The sequence below is a fragment of the Chrysoperla carnea genome, chromosome 3 (genome assembly GCF_905475395.1).
Source record: "Chrysoperla carnea chromosome 3, inChrCarn1.1, whole genome shotgun sequence".
In the NCBI taxonomy this organism is placed as follows: Eukaryota; Metazoa; Arthropoda; class Insecta; order Neuroptera; family Chrysopidae; genus Chrysoperla; species Chrysoperla carnea.
This window is the reverse complement of record NC_058339.1, coordinates 72,483,686-72,493,535: the sequence shown is the minus strand read 5'-3', so window position 1 is coordinate 72,493,535 and position 9,850 is coordinate 72,483,686. Positions and strand designations below refer to the sequence as shown.

The following is a 9,850-nucleotide window of genomic DNA, read 5'->3' as shown; positions in this document are numbered from 1 at the left end:
AAATTAGAAATAACCCCAATTAATGACGTAAAGAAGGAACAAAATTGTGATGACGATAATTTGAATGTATTTAAAGAAAATTATGATTTTGATGAATTGCTCTTAGATTTACAAGATTTTGATCAAAATTCGATGCGTTTTGATTCTCCAGCTATACCTCCTCGATTTAATACAACTTTTTACCCCGTTTTAACGTCAGTTAATGAACAAAGAAAGCATTTATTACCTAATTTACCGTCATTTAGTTATATTGATTTGGATAGTGAGTCAAATTTATCATTACCTTGTATGTATGACAATAGTTCAACGTCATTAAGCGATATAGATGATTGTCCTCCTCCTGAATACTTACATGTAGATGATATGGACGATTATAATAATCTTTTTACCCCGAAATATGTTAAACCTGGTTATCCAAGACTTACAGGATTTATGAATAAAATACCAGTATCGCCCATTTTATCACCTGCTAGAACTCCAAGGCAATTTGAATCATTTGACGATGTACTACCAAACAACTCATCTTTCGATACCAATAATATTCATAATGGTAAACCCGAAGAACAACCCAGATTTGCAGGGACACCAGACAGAATGCATAATTCAACAAATTCTGATTCAACTCGCAGAATACCATGTGCCGATTATAAAAACAAATATATTCGACAATTTTTTGATGTTCCCAAAGACAGCAATACTAAACATAATGAACCAAAAAAGTTTTTTGTTCAGAATAATGCGCAGTTCGATAATTTAACCCCCATAAGTCAAATTTATGTCGTTGAATTATAGCAAAACTAGTTGAATTTTATCTTAAAACAAAATTGATGAAATTTTAAATTATAATTTTAAGTTTTATTTTAATGCTAAACTAAACACAACCGAAAAACCGTTTATAATTTTAGTCTTCGTAATGTGTGTACTCATGTCTTTTTCTTTATCAATCAATCATGTTTTTTCCTGATACATAAATTGAATTAATTTATGAGTTTTATAGTTATTTTTGTGATTTTTTTTATTTTTATAATAAAAAACTGTTATTCATAAATAATATGAATTAAAATCATTTTTGTAATTGTTTTATTTGCGATGCAATTTTTAGATTTATTGATTGAATTTATAAAACAATAACAAATTTTTGCCAAAGAAAATATGCTATTTCATGGTATTTATGAAGTAATAACCTTCATATTATAATAAGTATTGTTGAGAGATAATAAATAAACGTAATTTGCCGCGTCTTGACCTTACTTAAATATGCAGATTTATTTGTGAAGTTTATGAAGATAGGTAGCAGCACCATTCAAACTAATTTTTCAAACTATATGGAAGTGTACTTTATCGACATATTATGTAAAAACTTGTTTTTATGAAGTGAAGATAAAATTTTGGAATAATTACATTATAACAATATTAATGAAAATAATTTCAAATGTTTCGAACGTAATTTTCTAATTCTTATAATCGAAAAACATAATTCTTATATTATAAAAAGGAAATATAAATTTAAATATTTTTAAAGCGCTATCTGGGGAAATAATAAAAAACTGCAATTGTCAAATGAACGAAATTGATCGAAGTAAAACGTATGTAAACGAGTTGTGACACTGTTAGTATAAAGAGTATCCGAAGTAAACGTAGTGCCAAAATTGTCTTAAATTTTTTAGAACACAATGGCAAATTTAAGACAAACGCCGTTAACATGTAGTGGGCATACAAGACCAGTTGTGCATTTGGATTTTAGTTCGGTTACTCCAAGCGGTTATTTTTTGATATCAGCATGTAAAGGTAAATATTTTCATATTTTTTTAAAGTTAACCTGCATTTTGTATTCTGATTTATACAAGCTCAAGGCATTTACCTTGGCCTAATTTCAAATAAAATATCTATAATAATATATTTTCACCTTGATATTAACATTTAAAATGCATTGATTATGTTGTTTTGTAAATTTTGAGATTTTTTGTGAAGTTTTCGAGTTCGAAATTTTAATAACAATACCCATATTGATTATTGTTATGGTTATTTTTCATATTGTTGTTAATAAAAATTTATTATAAAGTTTTATTTTTTATAGCTCAAGGTTACTTCCTATTTATTAAGGTTATTCGGAAACAAGTTTATTTTAATTGCTTTGTCTCATGAAGGTTGTATATTAATTTATTAGCGGAATGTTTAATAAAAACATACCTAGATCCTTCCGCTATGCATTTAAAAATATTTAAGGTCAGGAATTGTAGACGAAAATTTCAAGGAAATTATTATTATCTTCCTTATAAAGTCAGAATCAATAATAATTACAAAATTAATATTTCATAAATTAATTATTTTAAAAACAACTCTTAATAATTATTTCTGGTTTTAAATGAGATTACATTAAGTCCTTCTTATCGATTTATATAACCATTCGTATATATATTTAAAAAGTAAATAAGCTTTATATTTATTTTAAAAATTGGATTATAAAACTCATCACATGACTATCAAGTTTTAACAGCACCATAAAAATATAAAAAATTTTATGATATAAACATTTCATTCAATTAATTTGTTTTTCATAGATGGAAAACCCATGCTGCGTCAAGGAGATACTGGGGATTGGGTTGGAACATTCGAAGGACATAAAGGTGCTGTGTGGGGCGTAGCATTAAATGAACAAGCAACACGCGCAGCCACTGGTGCCGCTGATTTTACTGGGAAAGTGTGGGATGCAGTTTCTGGAGAAGAAATTCATTCATTTCAACATAATCATATTGTAAAAAGTGTGAATTTCTCGAAAGATAGTAATCTGTTAGCAACTGGTAGTAATGAGAAATTAGTACGAGTATATGATTTAAATAAGCCAGAAGCTAGTAAGTTGTGTTATCTTCTTCATTAATCATTCAGTCTGGTCACTTTTATTTCCTTCGTGATTTGCCAATGATTCGCAATTCCTATTCAGTCCCACGACCTTACGAATATCTTGATAAAAAGCCCAATAAAAACCAAATTATCTTTTACTCGTTTTCTGATTATTGGTGTCTCAAGAAATTTTAAATCAACTTTGCTAAACCTTTGCCAATAAAGTGTGCAACATTATTTTGTTTTTTAAAATGATGCGTAGTATTCTAAAAAAATTTCGTCGTTTTTCGAAAAACGACCCCAAAAAAACTAGCTCTGATTAAAAAAATACCGATTCATAGTTTTAGCCACCTATAGAAGAAGATCTTTTTAAATTTAGCGAATACTTCTTCTTTTTTTTTAAACATTACTAGCAGTGGTTTCCCCATCCCATTATTAATCTTCGTTTAAATGTCATAGCTCACTTTTATCCCTGATAGGTAAGGGTACTAAAAGAAGACTGATTACTGTACAAAATCTTTAAAATTATATAAATTTAACCATTCAATTCAAAACGATCGATAATGAAGCGTTATTAACATTTTAGCAGACTTGAATTCTGTTTTTGTCGAGAGAGAAAATTCTAGACATAATAAATTGAGAAAGAAATGTTTTTGAATTTAAATTAAAATTGTTGGAAAAATTAATTAAAATTTTATAGATTTTAATAATAATAAATAATTCTTAAAATTTTATTTACAAAAGAACGTGCTTGCAATTTGTTATAATTTTTTCAAGGCAATCAGGCTATTTAAAAAAATTAAAGGTTAAATCAGAAGTTTAAATTTGTCGTTTGGGTTAATATATTTCTAAAATCGACTGTTTGTTATTGATCGATAAATTCATCTTTTTGTTATTTTATGAGCCTCACTAACATAATTTCCATTAAAATTAATAATCCAAAAACATGAGCACTATGAATATTTTATGATATTTTTATCCCTTCGTATGCGAAAAGGGTGTGTTCTAGTATGAATTCACCCATCAAATTAACTTGATATATGTGTTTTTAGGAAAATAATATAATCGATCTCACATTTCTTTTACGTTAACTTTGCAATTATTTTTTGCACATCGATACACTCTATGGATTAGGTAGCAGGCCATCTGCGTACGGGGGGTTTGGGAATCAATACTTCCCTCCCCTATTGGGAATCTCCACATAAATTTAAACAAACAATATAGTCCTGCGAGACCTAGAATGTTATGACATGAAATTGCGGAAGACAAGGCTCGCATCAAAATGGACTTGAATGTTCAGACTGATTTAGTTGAAAATTATTTCCGGATCATAATCTACATACCGTACAGTGAATTGCTTCTGACACACTTACAGGATCGATTTTAGAATCATCGTAATATTTTATCAAATTTTGCTTGTCTCTTACCCAAAAAAATGAAAAAATTGTTGAAGACTCTTTCGCTCAACTTTTTGAACCAAATTCCTCGGGGTCGGCAAAGTTAAACTTTGACAAAAATATATTGCCTGACAGGACATCAAAGATTGACTCGAAACACTCGATATTTGAAATGAAGATGCTTTTCCATATATCTACCAAATGCTTTGCGTTCTGGCAGTTTTATCTGTGAAAATTGCGACGGATGAACGATCCCTTTTCAACTTGGCGTCAAAACATTCCTTAAATCGACAATGCATGAAAATCGACTAAACAGTTTAGTCTCGCTCAGTATACATCGCTTTACCATCGCGGGTTAGAGGTCGATGCGCTCAGAGTCTTAGAAAAGTTTTTTTTCTGTACCTCGTAGAATTAACTTATTGAAAAATAATGACTGAATATCTCTTTTTGCATAAGATATAAAAATTTCTCTTACTCACCCATCTCCTCTCCCCGAATGGTTCCTGCTTATGGGTCTATTAAGTAGTATAATTTAATTATAAATAGAAAATTTTATGTGCAAAATTATACATTAAAATAATAATTATTGTCGGGATAAATATTGCATACCTATTTTGATGAAACAAATTATTTTTCATTAAATTTTCTTTTATTTATTATTTTAGATCCTACAATATTTGCTGGTCATACATCTGGTATTAGACATGTGATATTCTTTAGAAATGATACGCATTTAGTAACTTGTGCTGATGATAAAACCTTACGAGTCTGGGATAGGGCCTCTGGAAAGGTTTGTATTGCTAAAATTATATAAAATGAAAACTTAAATATTGTATTTTTAATTTATTTATGTTTTAGGAAGTTCAAAAATTAGATTTTCCGTCCGTACCTTCCAGTTTGGAAGTATCCCGTGATGGTACAGTTATTACTGTTACATACGGGAATGTGGTCAGTTTCCTAGACTCAGGTTCGTTACGTACTATACGTAATTTTCCAGTTCCAACTACTGTGAATTCTGCAAGTCTTCATCCTGACAAAAGTATATTTGTTTGTGGAGGTGATGATCTCAAAATGTATAAATTTGATTATGCAACGGGAAATGAAATAGGTTTGTATACATTTTTTTGTTGTTGAAATATTAAGGAATTTTTAATGAGTCTGTTCACAAAATAATAATGACTTCATTCAGCCGATAAGTGCTTGAAAGCTAAATAGCAGGTAAAGAAAACGTTGATGGAAACTGCCAAACTGTCTTAGCCGATAATATTCACACAATGATAGCAAGCGCTCTTATGGACTGATTGCGGCTTACGATTTTTCGTGTAATTAATTTCTCCAACTTTTCCAAGACGACAACTCAACCTATCCCTATTTTATACATTAGCAAAATATAGATTTCGCTGTATGGAGTGCTAATTGCCTAGTGTAATTTCTCTTTTACGCTTTTTCAAACAATGTATCATAAAAAGAATTTCCTATTTAAAATTTTGAATTTAGGGCACTGGTTTTGGAGGGAATCTAGAAAAATGTATTCCGCCATATGCAAGAGACTCCCCTTAAACTATCAATATAGTCCTGTAAATGCAGCTATTTATGAAACGCATTTTAACTGACTAGTTAGCTGTTTAAGTTGTTTTGATATTGGTTTACATTTACTGATTTTTGATTTTGTGACTATTAACCATGAATATTCGTCTCTTTTTGTGTAAAAAACTACGCATTTAAAATGAAAATATGAGTAAAAGGATGCTGTTAATGATAATATGATAATCAATCAACGCTCGAATGTACAGACTGATTCGGTTGAAGATTATTTCCGGATCATAATCTACAATATCGTGCATCGATTTGTTTCTGACACATATACAGGCAAGATTTATGAATCATCGTAATCAACAAAATCAAAAATTTAGATTCTTTCGCTTAACTTTTTGAACCATACTTTTCAATTTTGCACGATGATTTCCGTGACATCTTGGTCGACCAAGTTAAACTTTAGCGAAAACGTATTACCGGAGATGATATCAAAAATTCACTCGAAGCGCTCGATATTTGTAATGAAGATGCTTTTCCAAATATCTACCAAATGCTTCGCGTTCTGGCAGTTTTATTTGTGACAACAGCGACAAAAGAAAGCTTTTTTCAACTTTGCGTCGTCTCAAAAAATACCTTAGAACGACAATGTCTGAAAATCGGCTAAGGGTTTAGCTTTGCTTAATATAGATGTACACAGAGTTTTGGAAAAGTTTTTTCTGTACCTCCCAGAATTAATTTATTGAAAAATAGTGACTGAATATCACATTTTGACATAATAAAATACTCGAAAAAAGTATTTCTTATTTTTATTGACTTGATCTAACATGGTGAACAAAAGCTTTACCCCCCCCCCCCCCCCCTTCTGGGCGATCCCTGCACACGGACTACAATTTAAAACTTAGAAAATTTGATTTTCTAACTTTGAGAGGGAGAATTTCTCCAATTGACCTTAGGTCTGAAATTTCGCTTGAACTTTAATATTCTACACGAAATTAATAATTAATATAATAATTTATTTAATTTCAGAATCATTTAAGGGCCACTTTGGACCTGTACATTGTGTACGTTTTTCACCTGATGGTGAACTATACGCATCCGGTAGTGAAGATGGTACATTACGTCTGTGGCAAACAACAGTTGGAAAAACTTATGGCCTCTGGAAATGTGTGGATGGTGCAACAGTCCCAACAGAAATTGCATCACCTTTAAAACCAGTTTCAGCCAATTAGTAACATCAATCAGAAACAGAAATACACCTTACTGCCTTACGAAAAAAAATTTGAATTTTCTTTTTTTTTGTATTTAAAATACGCATTCCATGTTGTAATATTTAAAATCAAATCAAATGCTTTTTATACATTTTCTATATTTAATTATTCATTTTCCATAATGGGTAATTTTTTAATCATTTTTCTTCCATCAAAAAAAACGAAATGTTATTTATCTAACTTATGAATTGTAATTTAAAAAAAAAATTATTTATTTGTTTTATTTTTCATTTTTTTTGAATATAAAACTTTGTTTTTCTTTCTACAAAACATTTACTTATATTAAAAAAAATTCAAAAATATTTATTTGTGGAGTTTTCTTTGGGGGAACAAAATTATCTCGATGCTTTGCAGGTAAAAGTTGGTTCTTCAAAGACTTAGAGAAGAAACTAAACAGAAACACAACATGTCTGTATACTACAGGAAAATATACTCAAGGAAAATTATTAAAGAAACATTATTAAACAAATGTAGGGCAGATAATCTGAAGATTTGCCTTGAGAATGAACAAGTGCTTATTAGGACTTGGATTGAAGTCACAGGGCTCGACTAACAGAGAAGAGAGAAAGGTGGAAAGTGTTGGTCGGTTGATTAAGATTTTGAACAAAAATCAAATCCGATTAATAATGTACGTGGGTGCCCTTTACTCCATCTAGAACCTATTATTGTATTATATTATTATTTCTCAGAAAACTCATTAAAATTACGTTGCTCCTGTGTAACAAATTGGTTTTGTACTAATTATAAACACAATCAAATATTTAAAGGAACAACATTTTACCTAAATTTCAAACAACTGTATCTCTGTGAAAAAACATAGAACTTGAAATCTCAATAGCTCATTTGAATAATTGTACTTTCTAGTTTAAGAATCGGTAATAATTGTACTTTTTAGTTTAAGAATGCTTAAAAATTTTTCTCTACCTTTGCCGCTTTATACGGAGGGTTGAAATGGTGAGAAATGTTATTCCAAAATTTTATATAAATTTTAGAATTGTACCACAATTTTAAAAATTATTTTACAACAAATTTGTTAAAACCACCTGGTAGTTTGTTTATTTTTCTTGAAAATGAGCCATAAACAAATAAATATAGCAGAATTTGTAGCTTATCTTCTATTTAATTAACTAAATAATTTCTTTTGGCGAAATGCACTATTTTGTTTTTTTCTTTGAGTCTTTCATATTTTTGTCAAAAAGAAGTCGTTTATTATTGGGGAGAGGACATTACTTAGGTATCTATGAGATCCTAGATATATTTACCGTTAACTCCAGTTTTTGTGAATAGAAAACTGGAAATTGGCCGTTCGATATTAAATGTCCTTTTTATACCATGCATATATGTATACTAAGTTTAGTCCCAAGTTTATAACGCTTAAAAATATTGATGCTATCAACAAAATTTTGGTATAGGTGTTCATAAAAACACCTAATTAGTCCATTTCCGGTTGTCCGTCCGTTCGTCCGCCTGTGGGCACGATAACTCAAAAACGAAAAAAGATATCAAGCTGAAATTTTTACAGAGTACTCAGGACGTAAAAAGTGAGGTCGAGTTCGTAAATGAGCAACATAGGTCAATAGCCTATGGGTCAGTAGGTCCCATCTTGTAAACCGTTGGAGATAGAACAAAAGTTTAAATGTAAAAAATGTTCCTTATCAAAAAATAAACAACTTTTGTTTGAAACATTTTTTCGTAAACATCACTGTTTACCCGTGAGGGCGTAAATTAGTCGTAAATTGTTTTATATAACGTATGTATTATATAAATTGTATGTATTATTTAAATTGTATATGAATGTGCAATATGATACAGTAATCAACACTATTTATGAATGGTATTTCAACAATTAACTCAGTTAATTGTTTGTTTTCACTTATTATCTTATAAATTTAAACGAGCAATTCTTGTGGGTATATATCGTCAAAATTGAACGTTAGAGATAAATAGTAAAAAGGCAATTGAATAAAAAAATATATAAATTATTTTTTTGGACACTCTTCTTGGCCAACATCTAGAAAATTCAATAGGAAAAATGAATCAGTAAGAAATAAATAAAACAACATGTTACACTTAATCCTAACATTTTTTTTAATATCAGTCACTAATATTCATAATATTTCACGCATACAAGAGTATTATTAATACATTTTTTTTACAATTTAATTTTAGTCAAAATAAGAAAATATAAAAAAAAGCTACAAATAAAACAATTTGGCTTAAAATTCTTATACTAAACGTATTATTTAAAATAATACGAAAACAGACAGCTGGGTATTTTTTTTTACTTCAAATACGATAAACAAATAGTAAACAAATCAAAAAATCATATGAGCAAAATTATTCCCAAACCAAAAATAAACATTTTCATACTCTTATATTAGACTACATTTTCATTTACGACAATATGACAGTGTTAATTAAATCATTAGCCTATGATTATTTACGTATAATACACGGTGTTACCACGAAAAGAGGCCACTTATCTATTCAAATAAAAAAAATAACGATACAAACGAAGTTATAATAGTATTACATTATACCATTTTTTAGGCTTCACAACCTAAGGGTTGTCACTGTGGATAAGAGATCTAAGGAAAGTGCCTCTTTCTAACTGGTAAAATCACAGATTAGCTTAACTCTTTTCTATATATCTATATTTAAAAAACTTTCTTCAACTAACTATAACATTCGTTTTCTCTCCCTTTTATGATTGCCAAAAAAGAATATAGCTAACATGTGAATATTAAAACATTTATTTTTGATGTGGCAAATTAGTAGAGCTGTAACAAACCATTAATTGTAACGCAT

General features: G+C 29.2%; 1 protein-coding gene across 1 annotated transcript; it reads left to right on the top strand.

Moving 5' to 3' along the window:
* Positions 1-1,603: 1,603 nt before the first annotated feature.
* LOC123295119 (serine-threonine kinase receptor-associated protein) lies at positions 1,604-7,093 on the top strand. The gene is made up of 5 exons (XM_044876343.1): positions 1,604-1,788; positions 2,562-2,852; positions 4,904-5,028; positions 5,097-5,346; positions 6,801-7,093. The coding sequence occupies exons 1-5, from the start codon at positions 1,674-1,676 to the stop codon at positions 7,001-7,003; spliced, it is 984 nt and encodes a 327-aa protein (XP_044732278.1). The 5' UTR covers positions 1,604-1,673; the 3' UTR covers positions 7,004-7,093.
* Positions 7,094-9,850: the final 2,757 nt, after the last annotated feature.

Excerpts from the sequence above, each read along its gene's own strand:
- LOC123295119 (XM_044876343.1), top strand. The coding sequence starts at position 1,674 with ATGGCAAATTTAAGACAAACGCCGTTAACATGTAGTGGGCATACAAGA. Across the intron at positions 2,853-4,903 it reads TTTAAATAAGCCAGAAGCTA|ATCCTACAATATTTGCTGGT; the intron begins GTAAGTTGTGTT and ends TTATTATTTTAG. Across the intron at positions 5,029-5,096 it reads GGGATAGGGCCTCTGGAAAG|GAAGTTCAAAAATTAGATTT; the intron begins GTTTGTATTGCT and ends TTTATGTTTTAG.